At 42.8% G+C, this 14,017-nt stretch overlaps 1 protein-coding gene across 1 annotated transcript in view; it reads left to right on the top strand.

Moving 5' to 3' along the window:
* SPTLC1 (serine palmitoyltransferase long chain base subunit 1) overlaps nt 1–13,784 on the top strand; it is a 205,640-nt gene extending 191,856 nt beyond the window's left edge. The window contains exons 13-15 of the mRNA XM_029618817.1: nt 1,058–1,175; nt 3,399–3,472; nt 12,774–13,784. Of these exons, the coding sequence (XP_029474677.1) occupies nt 1,058–1,175; nt 3,399–3,472; nt 12,774–12,867 (286 nt within the window). The 3' untranslated portion in view covers nt 12,868–13,784. The remainder of the gene's footprint in view (nt 1–1,057; nt 1,176–3,398; nt 3,473–12,773) is intronic.
* The last annotated feature ends 233 nt before the right edge of the window (nt 13,785–14,017 follow it).

Genomic DNA, 14,017 nt, shown 5'->3' with positions numbered 1-14,017 from the left:
TTCGTAACGTTTTGTTGTTTTATTTTTCAGCACTACCTGTAGCTTTCAAATAAGACTGAAGGGGGACCCCTGCTGGCTGCAGGGTTAGTGTCATGCTGGGCATGCCCAGTAGGGGCCAGTCAAAGTTCTGGAAAATTTGAAAGAAGTTTTCTGTGATTGGGCTCCATCCTGTGATGTCACCCATATGTGAGGACTAACATCCTGCTGTCCTCTGAGAACACCTGTTACAGGTAAGCAACATTTGCTATATCTACTAAGCAACATTTATGTATTCAGATGGTGAACACTGTTTAACATAACCTCTTGTGTGTGAGAGTTGTGTTCTATTAAAGATAGGGGCAAAGAAAATGTTATCTAATCCATCCAGTCACGTTTTCAGGATATTCACAGTGAATAAAGAGATACATGTGCATGGCATGGCGATCCAATATATATGCAGATTTCCCTCATACGTTTTCATTGTAGATATCCTGAAAACATGGTTGTGCGGTGACCAGCACATGTTTGGGAAGCCCTTATATAGATGCACACTTTTTGTGCATTAAATTTACTTCACTGAAGTAAGTTGTGAATATATTAGATAAAATATTTTTGTTGCATATACACATGTAAAATTCTGCTCAGGACATGCTTCAGAAGTCCTGATCTTCAAGCTTTAATAATTTTCTGAAACTGTTTTGATAAGAACAGAATTTTGTTTCCATTGACCTGATTGATTTAAGTCTGTATATGTTTTGTTGTTTATAAAGGAGCAGTCACACTATTATAGTACTTGGAATTCAGTATTGCAGTTACTGGTACACAGACATTGACAATTAAAGTTGTCCTGCATCCTTTGAGCACAGTTTATAGCCCATCTGAAAAATTTACTGCCAGCATTTATGGATGGAGTATCAACTTTATTTAATTTGAAAGCTGGTTTGTGTTTTCTTGTTTGTGTCTTAAGACCTTGTGTAATTATACAAATCTACAGTTCATAAACTATTCATAAGGAGTATCAAGTAACCATGCATATGTTTGTATGTGTGTATAAACATGAAACATTTGGTTGTTTCAGCATTTCTGGTCTGCGTGTAGTGGGTGAATCATTTTCTCCAGCGTTTCACCTACAGCTGGAAAAGAGCAGTGGATCCCGAGAGCGAGATATGAAGTTACTGCAGGGAATTGTAGATTATGTAAGTTGTGAATATTATGCATGGACAAGTGAAATGCAGTCAGTCTCTCATTAGAAAAAAAACAAAACAAGCTGGAAACTTATATATGTATTCCAAAGGGAATTTTTTACACTGGAATTTGGCTGGTAGTTAATACCGTATCAAAATTCTATTGGGGGCCAAGACTTCAGTTTGCTGGAAATGAGGGTTTGTTATCAAGAGGTGTCAGTGTGATGTGTACTGGAAGAAGGGGATCGAGGGAGTTGCATTCCCTAGATGGCTTTTGAAAAATACAAATCAAAAGGAGAGTCAGAAATGAATGCACAAGGAAATTATCTCAAAAAAGCACTCATCACGTACTCAAATCTTTTTTTTAACTAAATGCAGTATTAATGTAAGTTTGATAAATCTTAAAAGGAAAGTAATTGTTTTCATATGAATTTAAAAAACATTAGAAACATTGAAAAATGAGCCACTTTCCAGCAAGAAGTTTGCTTGACCAATGAAAGCCTTGAGCTGGTGATATGACAGTCCTATATCATGCTTACCTTAATGCTGCATTTAGTTAAAGAAATTTGAGTAAGTGGTGAATGCTTTTTTGAGACAATTTGAAAAATACAACCACAGTTTTATTATAAAGCAGAAAATAATTTTTGACAGTTTGGTTGAACTGAATTCCAAGACACTTTAAAGAAAACAAATGTCCTTTTTCTCTGTTGTTGTGGAAGATAAATGAAAGTTATGCTAAAATACTCATCTGTAGTTGTGTTAAAACCATGGGAAATATTTTCTAATTCAAAAGTTATTATTATAAGAGTACCTTTTTATTTGGAATGGTCTCTATCAAGGCCATTCAGGATAAAATAAATTTCCCAGAAAAAGGAGTTTCCCCCTTTGCCAGCCGCTTCCTTTTTTTCTCTCCCTGGTCTGATCCGACCCAGGTTTTTTATAACCTGTTCTGGCTGACTGCCAAGACCTCTCCCTTCCACTCAGTTCATGGTCTCAGATCAGCTGTTTGAACCTCAGGGTGCTTCTCACATTTCATCTGCAGATCACCCTGAAATTAAAACAGTTGATCTGAAACCATGAACCACACAAAAAGGCCGGCTGGAGCAACTGATTATAGAAGAACCGGTAGTTTCTGGATAATGGGAATCTGGATGAAAGGAACTCTGCCTTAATTTTTGGCACGAGATCTATTATATAGACAGTTATTACAATATTGATATCCGGCAGATCAAGGCCACATGCCAGTCTAGTTATGCGTTGCTTTCTGAATGCCCGACAGCTCCCAGCAGGCAGAAGACTATCCTGGGAGTGGAGAAAAGATTTTGGATGTACACTATCCTAGCTGATAAGATGATACAACTTAAATCTACTTCTAATGGTTACAGAGCAGCATATGAATGACATCATATAGTTGTAGTTTAATATTTGAGCTTGACAGGGTTTTAGTTTCAAACTAATTTTTATTTAAAAGAAGTACTAGATTAGAATGCCTGAAAATAAATGAATGAGTTAATATATATTTATGTTTTCTTCTTTTCTCAGTCCTTCTCCCTGATGCCACTTTCCCTAGCCCCCAACTCCGCCCTTCCTTGCCGCTGACACACACAGGGGCCAATGCTATAATACACACGGAAAGCAGGCGCTGCCTTTTCAGCGCCCGCTTTCTTAACATGCGCATGGCACCCGCAAGGGGGGGCGCCATGCTGTAAACAAATTAGGGGGTCACGCTAGCAAGGAGGCGCTAGGGTTGCTTGCGTGACGTTAGCGCCTCCTTGCTAACGTGACCCTGCGGGTACTGGCGGTCTGCCTGTTATGTAAACAGACGCCGAGCATATCGGCATCTGTCTTCGAATGCTGCGGTTAAGGGTTTTTGTTTTTTTTAACTTTTAAAGAAGTACAGAAAAGCAGTTTTTCTTTCTTTTCTGTACTTTGGAGTGAATGCATTTGTATGTGCATTTGTATGTAACGAGCGCTATCTCATTCACTCCACGTGGAACGCACGTTAAATAGGCGCTGATCCCCCTATTGCATTAGGGGGTGGATTAGCGCCTATTTAACCCGCGTCCGACTGCGGGTTATACAGTGCGCTTGGCCCCATACAGTGTTCAATTCCATTTATTTTGCTGTAATGTTTTCCATTCAGTTAATATTAGCTGATTTGAATTATTTTATATTAATGTTGGCTTTATGATTGTAGCAATAATTGTTTTCTCTATATAAATTACTTTATTCTAGTGCATGGACAGAAAAATTGCATTAACTCAGGCTCGCTATTTGGACAAAGAAGAGAAATATCTCCCTCCTCCTAGGTTGGTAGAACACTGTTTTTGTTTTGTTTTTTTGCTGTTTTGCATTATTTTAATGGAAATATATCTAGATTACAATAAAATACAATTAAAGGTTTGTTCAGGAAATACATGGCTTTCAGTACATCTTTCTTAATGCATTTTATTTGTTTGTTTCTCTGCTTTTCGGCATGACATCACATCCTACTTTTAGTCCTTGTAAAAAAAAATGTTAAATGGAGCAAAAACAGAGGAACAACCACCAGAAGCAATAATGAGAGAAGTGGTTATATGGTGTATCGAAAACAAAAACAGATGTATTAAAATATTTATGGGAAAAATTAACCAAGGCTATCAAAGGAACACTAAGGATTAGAACTGCATTTTCACAAGAATAAAGGCTTACTTAACAAATAAAAGGCAAAATGGAGGAAGAGAGAGTGGGGAAAGGGGGAACAGAAATGGGATGTGTAAGAGAGAATGTGTAAGTCAACAAAAAAAAAAGCATCACACCAAAAATTAATATTACTCCTAGGAGGGAGAAATACCATGAAAGAAACTAAAGTGGAAATAAAGAAAACCTGCTGAATTACAATGAAAGGGTAAAGCAACAACTCAAAGGCAAGAAAACTAAGAATGAACTGAGCAAAGTTCACCCACCCTAATGCAAAACAAGGAGTTTGGGCCATCACATTTCTCACCTATTTCAGTTACCTCATGTCCTTGGTCAGTGGCTGTCACTGTACTACCTTAATTATTTCTTCGTCTCTTAAGTTTTACTATTAACAGGCAGCACCAGATCCTGTATATTAAAATTCAATCACTGTCCCTTAAAAGTAGGTTGCCTTTAAGATTTTACATTTTTAATCCCGATCGTTTCCCCATTCACAGGATTTTCAGGAGGTACACGATAGAAACTGCGTAATTAGTTTGTTCAGCATCTAGACAGGAATAGATTCTTGTAAATGTACTATAATAAGAATTGTGAAATGATCTTTTTTTTTTTATTGTTATCCACAGCTGCTTCTCCTGCTGATTGAGATTTTTGTTTATACCAATTAAATTCACTATGCCAGTAACTTTTAAACCAACCCACGTGTGTGCACATTCATCGGCCCACACCCAGGGACACGGTGCATATATGCGTACATGTTATAAAATAGTCTGACCGCACACACCGTGCGCTCACTTGTCAGTGGACATGCCCCTGTGTGTGTGACAAATGCTGCTTCTACCACGTAAGTGAGGGGATTTTAAAAGACACACGCCAACGCCATTGCCAATTTTCCTAGTTAGTTCCCATTTTGCCCATTTAAAGGATAGGACTTCCAAACCCCCTAGTTTAATAGCCTCCCTCCCCTCCTGTTAGCCCCAACCATTAAAAACCCCGCTGATGTACCTAAAATTTGTTTTAGAAGTTACACATCATCTGTAGCAGAAGTAAATTTACGTGGCAGGGAACCCTAGCGGACAATAGTGCGTGTAAGTATTTACGCGCAATGTTTTTGTAGGTTAAAACGCCAGAACACGCATGCCCTGCCCAGATCATGTCATTTGTGTATGTAGCAACATTTACCTGCATATCTGGGCGGCTTTTAAAATCCGCTCGATGGGCGCCGGCCCAACATATTTGTGCATTCCCTAATTTGGGGCTTTTAAATTTCACCTTTATCTGAGTATTTTCTCTAAAAGATTTTTCCCTTCGATAGAGCTGAATTAGCCATGCTGTCATGGGAACTGTCCAGCAGGGCCTGGGAGGCGGAGCTTCAAAGTGATGTCAGAGCTTTGCTCTGAGGCTGCGCATGGTTTCCCGTGCTGGAATCGACTCTCAGTCTGTTTTTCCGTGCGCTGGATCGCACGTGGAACTTCAGACCTCAGCATGCCCCTCGTATGCCCCACCATTCAAAGCCCGCTCTTCCCCAGGGCCTACCGTCCCAACGCCACCGCCGAAGCGTTGAGCATCCTCTACCTCCAGGCCTGGAGGTGAGCGCCGGCAGAAGAACAAGTCGGAGATGCCCCGGGGTCGGGACCCTACTCACAAAGCACACCGTAGCCGGGAAGCGTCGGATGAGTCGGAGAGACAGCCAAAGCCAGGGGCGCACACTCACGAAAAACCCAATGTGCCAAAGTCCCCGACGCACGACGCACCACCTCATTCACAGATCGGCACGACGCCTTCGCACACAGCGCACAAGCCGAAACCGTTGGAGCCGAAGGAAAAAACTCTGTGCGTCGACCACGGCGCCAACGCACCTTCTGACACATGCTACAGTGACGCAGCCAGAGCCGCCATCGAGGCACAAAACCCGGGCACCGACGCCATGTCGCTCGACGACGCATACTGCATCTTACACGGGGTGAGGACTTGACGCAGACGACGCATTTGTCGACACCTCGCACTGCCTCATCGAGACCATTGATGCAATCTCCTTTACCGCCCGCACAGAAGACAGAGAGGGACAGGGAGCAACCAATCCATAGGTATCCTACTAGACCAGCCCCACTCATCTCACGGGGACCCGCTCCTTTGTCTCTGGGACTGGGGTCACCGGATTAATCGTCAAAATCTGGAGAGGAAAGGGTCCCTCTGATGACTTCCCATTCCCCCCTCGTCATCCTTTTCATCGCTCTAAGTGTTCTCGGACTTGTCCTCGGCCTCTAAGCACCGTTCCACGGGAGATGTACTTTAAGAGCCACTCTCTAAGAAAAGCAAGTTGTCCAAGGTATCACACACATCTAAACACAGACCTGCACCAGACTCTGATATCCTGCTGGCGGTGGTGCCGACAAGCCGTCCAACAGCACCGCCTCGACCACCCATGCCTCCTCTGACACAGGAAGCTTTCTTCAACCTGTCACAAGCTTTATCAGGCTTCTTTGAGGTCATGTAGGCTTCATTCCAGCTTCCCACCTACTCCCCTAGCAGTGAAGCAGCATCTCCACAACCATCTGTGCACTCAACACGCCCGAGGTCACCTTCACCTCTGGTCCTGTCTCCTGTACCAATACAGGTGCCACGATCTCCAGAGGTTCAACCGCCATCTCCTGACTCCTCCACCGGATATCCTTCCGACCCAGCAGAGGAACCTGCAGAACCTTATTCCCCGCTGGAACATATCACCTATCCCAAATTTTTGGAGAAAATGGGTAAGATGCTTATTCTCAATATTCAGAAGACCCTAGGGTCGAAATCCTAGGATTATTGAAGATCTTCATCCTTCCAACGGATTCTACCTCACTGCTGGCGCACTCAGTGCTTGACACAGTCCTTGAAAAATCCTGGGAGATCCCTTTCACACTCCCAGCAGTCTTGAGGAAAACCGACCTCAAATATAAGAATCAAAAATCTCTTTATTACACTCCACCACAATTACCTTATGCTTCTATAGTCATTGAATCAGCGATGACTAGGGCGAAAAAGTCCAGGCTACATTCTGCGACTCCCCTGGGTAGAGATCTTCATTCTTTAGACGAAATTATGAAGCATGCCTTCCAGGCGACCATGCTGGCAGCCCGCATTAACCACCATCAATTCTACATTGTCCAATATCTCTTTGAATGTGTACAACGGATCAAGGACAATTCACAACTCCTGGACCAATCTTCCCTGGGTACTAACCCGATTCAAGACATTGAAGAAGCCATACAACATCTGCTACAAACAGTCTACGAGAGGTTTGAGACTTCCTCACGGGCGTCTGCAGCCGCAATTGCAGCATGACGAGTGGCATGGCTTCAGACAAGTTCAATCAGGGAAGATGTACATGACAAATTGACCAACTTTTCCTGTAGAGGCGACAATTTGTTCGGTACCAGATTTCAGGAGACAGTGGCCCAGCTCAAGGAGCAATCAATAGCAGTACAATCTTTCACTACACCCCAATTATACACTTCGTCGCGCAGATATTATGCCCCACCCAGACGGCAACCTTTCTCACGACGGGCATATCGACCTTATGCTTTGTATCTCCCACCACCATATCAACCTCCGCCACGTCAGCAAAACCAACCAAACCAGACCCGCAGGGGTCCTCAGTGATCTCAACGTCCCCAAACTCAACAATCGACGACTTCAACTAAACTTAATTCGTCTTTTTAAAAATAGCCATGCCGCCATCACAACTGGTATTAGCGGAAGTATAACTTCACACGTCCAGCAATGGGAGAACATCACATCGGATCAGTGGGTGCTGGACATTGTCCGCCAAGGTTATCAAATTCCATTCCCATGCCTGCCGCCCCTCCCTCACCTAATATCCAGAGAGAACAGGTCAAACCTTTACCCTGTTGGAGGAGGAGGTGACTTCCTTATTATAGCAACAAGTAATTTGCTGCCTCCCTCCATCCACACAGAATACGGGTTTCTACTCCCCCTACTTCCTCATACCCAAGAAGTCCGGGAATCTCTGTCCTATCTTGGATCTCCAAGACCTCAACAAATTTATAGTCAAGGAAAAATTCAAGATCTCTCTCAAATCCATTTTACCCCTGATCCAACCCAACTCTTGGATGTGCTCCATAGATCTGAAGGATGCGTACACTCATATTCTGATGCATCCTTCCTCCTGGCAATACCTGTCATTCCAAGTCAACAGCCAGCACTTTCAATACAAAGTACTTCCCTTTAGTCTATCGACAGCACCCATGGTGTTCACAAAGTGCATGGCAATGGTGGTGGCATTCCTCCGTCAACAGGGAATCATCATTTTTCCCTATCTCGACAATTGCCTGATTGTGGCGTCCACCCCACATCTGCGACATCTCCACGACACAATCGATTGCCTCAACCAATTAAGACTGGTTGTCAATTACCAAAAATCCAGCCTACAACCTACCCAAAAGATCCAATTCATAGGGGCCTCTCTGGACACAACCAAACAGTCTTCCTGACGCATGACAGAAGACACACCATGCACCAGCTCTTCAGGCAACTCAAAACCACCAAGTCGCCATCCACTTGCTAGGTCTTAACAGTCTTGGGGCATATGGTGGCATCGATTCATGCGGTGTCCAACACAAGACTACACATGCAACATATCCAATGGGATCTCAAGCGACAATGGAAACAGCATTCTCAACCGTTAACATGGAAAATATCATTAACAGCCATGACCAGAGAGCTGGATTGGTGGTTACAAAAGCAGACACCCACCAAGGGAGCTCCATTCACTCTGTTGCTACACAATGCAGTCCTCACCACAGACGCCTCCCGCAAGGGCTGAGGGGCTCATCTCAAGCAACTCCAGACTCAAGGCCTCTGGACTCTGCAGGAACAGTCATATCAGATCAATTTCCTCGAGCTACGTGCGATACGTTACGCATTGCGAACCTTTGTTTCCCATCTTCAAGGTCACTGCGTCATGGTTTACATGGACAATCAAGTGGCCATGTTTTATATCAACAATCAAGGAGGGTCGGGCTCATGGATTCTTTGCCGAAAAGCCCTCACCATTTTACTATGGGCCAACTGTCACTCAATTCAGTTGCAGGCAACTTACCTACCAGGCATAGCCAACACTCGAGCAGACAGGTTGAGTCGTGTTTTTCATCCACACGAATGGTCCCTCCATCATGAAGTAGCGGAGACCATCTTCCACAAGTGGGGAAGGCCATCGATAGACCTTTTCGGCACCGAATCCAACAGGAAAGTGACTCGCTTCTGCTCCGTGTGGCCAAGCCCATGCAGGGACGCCCAGGATGCGTTTCTCATACTCTGACGGAACCACCTATGTATGCGTTTCCTCCGATTCAACTACAAAAATACATGCAGGACGCGATGCACCTGATACTCGTGGCGCCAACCTGGCCTCGTCAACCATGGTACACACACCTTCTTCGGCTGTCCACAGAAACACCGTTTCGGTTACCAGATCGAGAAGATTTTCTTTCACAAGAGCAAGGAAACCCTCCTGCACCCGCTACACGCTTCTCTACATCTCACAGCTTGGAGGTTGAGCGGCTCCTTCTATCAGAACAAGGTTTTCTCCATCACAGTACAAGAGATAATATTGGCATCTCGGAAACCATCCACGTAATTATCAATTCAAATGGAAATGGTACGCAACATGGTGCGAGTCCAATGGTATTGACCCGCTCACATGTGCACCGGACATGTTATTAGATTATCTGCACACCTTATACGTCGCAGGTCTGGCTACAGCTTCGGTCCGAGTTCACCTCAGTGCGATAGCTGCCTTCCATAGACTTCATAATGGTCAACCCATTTCAATTCACCCAATGGTTTCTCGATTTGTCCGAGGACTAACACATTTTTTACCTCTGGTCTCCAAGCCTCCAGTACCCTGGAATCTGAACCTGGTTCTGGAATAACTGATGGTACCTGCATTTGAACCGATGGACTCTGCGCATATCAAATTTCTTAGCTGGAAAGTCCTCTTCTGACAGCAATTACTTCGGCTCACCGGATGAGCGAATTACAGGCATTAGTACACTATAGCCTTTATCTCTAATTTTATCATCATAAGGTACGCCTACTCACTCACTCGTCATTTCTACCAAAGGTGATATCCCAATTTCACCTCAACCAATCAATTGAACTTCCAACATTTTTTCCCAAACCACATCAAAACGAAAGAGAGAAACTTCTGCATACATTTGACTGCAAGAGAGCATTGGCAAGCAGCGAACCCACTCACCTACCAGGATGTTGCAACTCTTTTTGTCCTTCAACCCGAATGCTTCTGGATTTCCAGTAGCTAAACGCACCATCTCTAGCTGGATTACTCAATGTATACAATTCTGCTACGAAAAACATCAGTCCAAACTGTCTTCTCACCCTACTGCGCATCAGGTGCATGCAGTAGCGGCCTCACTGGCTCATCTCAGACAAGTGCCACCATTGGATATTTGCAAAGCGGCCATGTGGGCCTCTCTTCAACCATTCACTTCCCATTACTGCTTAGATCAGCAAACAACGGAAGACGCCAAATTGGGCAGAACAATTCTACAGTCATTATCTACAGATTGAACTAAGTCGACTGTCACTTAACCTTCATCACGCTTCATTCATACAAAGACTAATACACTTTAACTCAGCGTGATGTGGAGCTTAGGACTCCCATGACAGCATGGCTAATTCAGCCCTGCTATCGACGGGAAAAAGCAAGTTTGCTTACCGTAAACAGTGTTTCTGTAGATAGCAGGATGAATTAGACATGCTGACCTACCCTCCTCCCTGAGAAGTCTACTTTCGCCTTCACGACCATGCTTGCTTTATCACAGACTGAGGAGAGTCAATTCCAGTGCGGGAAACCACGCACAGCCTCAGAGCAAAGCTCTGACATCACTTTGAAGCTCCGCCTCCCGGGCCCTGATGGACAATTCCCATGACAGCATGGCTAATTCATCCTGCTATCTACAGAAACACCGTTTACAGTAAGCAAACTTGCTTTTCTTTACCTGTGCTATTTGTCATTGTTTAGATCAGCTGAGTTTTTTCCATTAGCATTACTAGTGAAGGTACACAAGAGCCGCAATTATTAAGTCCCATAATATTCCCTTTTTTCATCTTATAGAAATAAACTTGAAGCTGAAGGCAAAGTTCATTATTGTAACACAGAAATCAGATTTTGGCATGGAGAGGAATAGTTTCTACAGATAATACAGAAATTCTAGTTGAAAGGGTCTATTTATTACAACCTGAATTGGTTAGATAGAATATGAACATTACACGTTCTCCCTCATTTCCTCTTACTTTCCTCTGCTTTATAAATGTTTTGTGTTTTATTATTTAAAAAAAAAAAAAACACGAGAGGGATTTTTTTTAAGCAGTAAACTTTATAATATAGATTTTGGTATGTAGCATAATGGAACCAAGCCTGAAAACAATTAATAGCTCAAAGATGGTTAATCACTCTTATACTGTGAGGCATTTCATGCACAATAATGGTTCTTTCTATATTAGATCAAGTAACCCTTTTCTAAAAGCTCTTCAAGCTACTTGTATTGCAAGTCTCCTTCAATTGGTTGAATTCATAGATCATCAGTGACACGGCACTGGTGAGAATCGGGTTTGAGGAGACCTTCAAACTAAATGGGGAATAAAAAAACAGAGATGTGGTGATGTCTTCAGCTGAAAATAAAAGATGAATTTTAATTCCTACACACACGTTAATTAGGGGACATGCAAATATGTCGGGCTCACATGCGCCGAGCGGATTTTAAGAGCCACCTGGATATGCGCGTAAATGCTGCTGCGCGCACATCTCGGAATTCTCAAAAAAAAGGGCAGGGTGTGAGTGGGACATAGGCAGTACATGGACGTTTCAGGACTTTAATCAGAAATTTGCATGTAAATACTTAAGCGACCTGGCGTGCACTGAGGCCCCCTGACGCATAACTTTACTTCTGCTATGGATGGCCTGTAAATGCAAAAAAATATAAAAAGCCATTTTGGAGGGGTTTAAAGGGTCAGGAGTAATTGGGGGTGTACAGGCTATAAAACCGGGGTGGAGGACTTAGCTGTTAACTGGGCGAACTGGAGCGAACTGGTAAAACTGGCTAACGTGTTGGCATGCAGGACTTGTGCGCAGAGGCGCGCGCCCACTTAAAATTCAGCACACATGAGCACGGCCAGGCTATTTTATAACGTGCACATATATGCATCCTTGAGCGTGGGCTAAAGAATACATGTACATGTACGACTACGCGCCAGTTTAAAAATTACCCTCTTAAGGGGTCGATTTTAAAAAGACCACGTGCATCCATGTGCACATGGTTCCCGGCGTGTGCATGTTATAGAATCAGATGGCTGCGTGCATGTGCAGGGGGCGAATTTTCAAATAATACGCACAGCAATGCAATCAGGCCTCCCCAGGTCCCTCCCAGTCTGCTCCCTCCCCCCCCCCCCCGCCTAACCTTCCTTCCCTTTCCCCTCGCCACACTGACCCCTAACCCCTACCTAGCTACTCAAAACTTTTTTTATCTTACCACTTACTGATTCTCTGGAGTGAATTAGTTTCCGCGTGCCGGCTGGCTGTCGGCATGCGCTTCCCCGGGACAGCAGCTAATGGCCGCCGTCCCAGCCGGCCTCAGTCACGCCCCCAGCCCACCCCTTTTTCAGGGCCCGGTACTTGTGCATGTACCAGGATTTTAGAGCATGGCCGTGCCCATTATTAAATGCAGTTCCGGCCACGTGGGTAAACCCTACTTTACATGCGTGAGCCTTTGAAAATTTGGGCATAAGTGAGCATTCTGGGTTGACGATATGGTAGTCTGTAATTCTTATGCCTATGCATGAATATTTCACATAGTTACTATTTCACAATATCCTGTTATAACATCTATTGTTTTTTGTATTTCACAGTATTAGGGTAGTGGTAACGGTGGAACAAACGGATGAAGAACTAAACACAGCTGCATCCATGATCAAGCAGGCTGCACATTTCATTCTAAACTAAATTACAAATTTTGGACGTTATGAGAAACACATCATGCCAGTCTTCTGATCTGTTTTCTTATGTTAGCTGTCTGGGCTTCCGCTCAGAGGGGACTGAAGCTCAGGTTATCGTGTGTGCGTGGAGCAGAGACTTGCCATTGCTTACCAAAATTCAACCTGGATGTATTTCAAAGAGGAGATAAGATAAATGATGATTTTTGGAATGTCCAAATTGCAGTGTATGTATTAAAATGGAATCATAATTTTTAGTTCTGTTAAAACTGAATCTTATTGCTACACTAATATTTTTACATGCATTTTTTCCTTCATCAGTGTAAAAAAAAAAATAATCAAGGCTTGAGGTTTTTTTTTTTCCTTTGGCAGTTTCCTGGATAAGTCTGAAAAAATCTGTTTGCAATTTGTTTTCTTTTTAGCGTTTTTGTATCAAATATGATTTTACTAAGCACCAAGAAGCATTGAAAGTAATTGGAAAATGTCAAATATAAAAATATCCCTAATATATAATATGTATTATAACCTTTTTTTTCTTTCAAAATGTTCCTTAATACCAGCGAAGTCTAAACTGTTAATAATAATAAGGAATCCTAACGTTTTCTAGCAGTGTTCATGTATTTCAAGAATTTTGATTAAATAATATAGGGTGTTTACATTTTTTTTTATAAACTAAACTTATGTTTTCATCCTGTGTAAATGTTTTTTTAATTTACTATTAGCATTTCAAATATTACATGAGAGATGCACGGAAAACATGCAAAAAACAGTTACTAATCCAGGAAATTTCAAAAAACACAATATTATAAAAAAAAAATTACATGTATAGTCCACATTAAAGGGAAGGGAACATAAGAAATAAAAGAAAAAAAACAAATTAACAAATTCCTAGATTAGGCCTGGCGCAGATCTTAACAGCCAAATCTCTAGAACCTAACACATAGCTAAACAAAAGGAAAAATCCAATTCACTTCAGTCTCATCCAAAAGAAATTACTCAAGATGTAAAGGGCCAGAGAAAATAAACCCAGTCCCCTGATACTACAATAATGCATTTGCATGGGAGTTTTAAGAAGAAAGACGCTCTTAAAGCTACTACCTGTTTAAACTGAAGGAAAGCCTTCCTCCCTGTATTTTTTGAGACTGTTGGTGCTCCATCAA

This window comes from Rhinatrema bivittatum, chromosome 1 (assembly GCF_901001135.1).
Source record: "Rhinatrema bivittatum chromosome 1, aRhiBiv1.1, whole genome shotgun sequence".
In the NCBI taxonomy this organism is placed as follows: Eukaryota; Metazoa; Chordata; class Amphibia; order Gymnophiona; family Rhinatrematidae; genus Rhinatrema; species Rhinatrema bivittatum.
The sequence above is the reverse complement of the archived record's forward strand: the minus strand, read 5'-3'. Positions and strand labels throughout refer to the sequence as shown.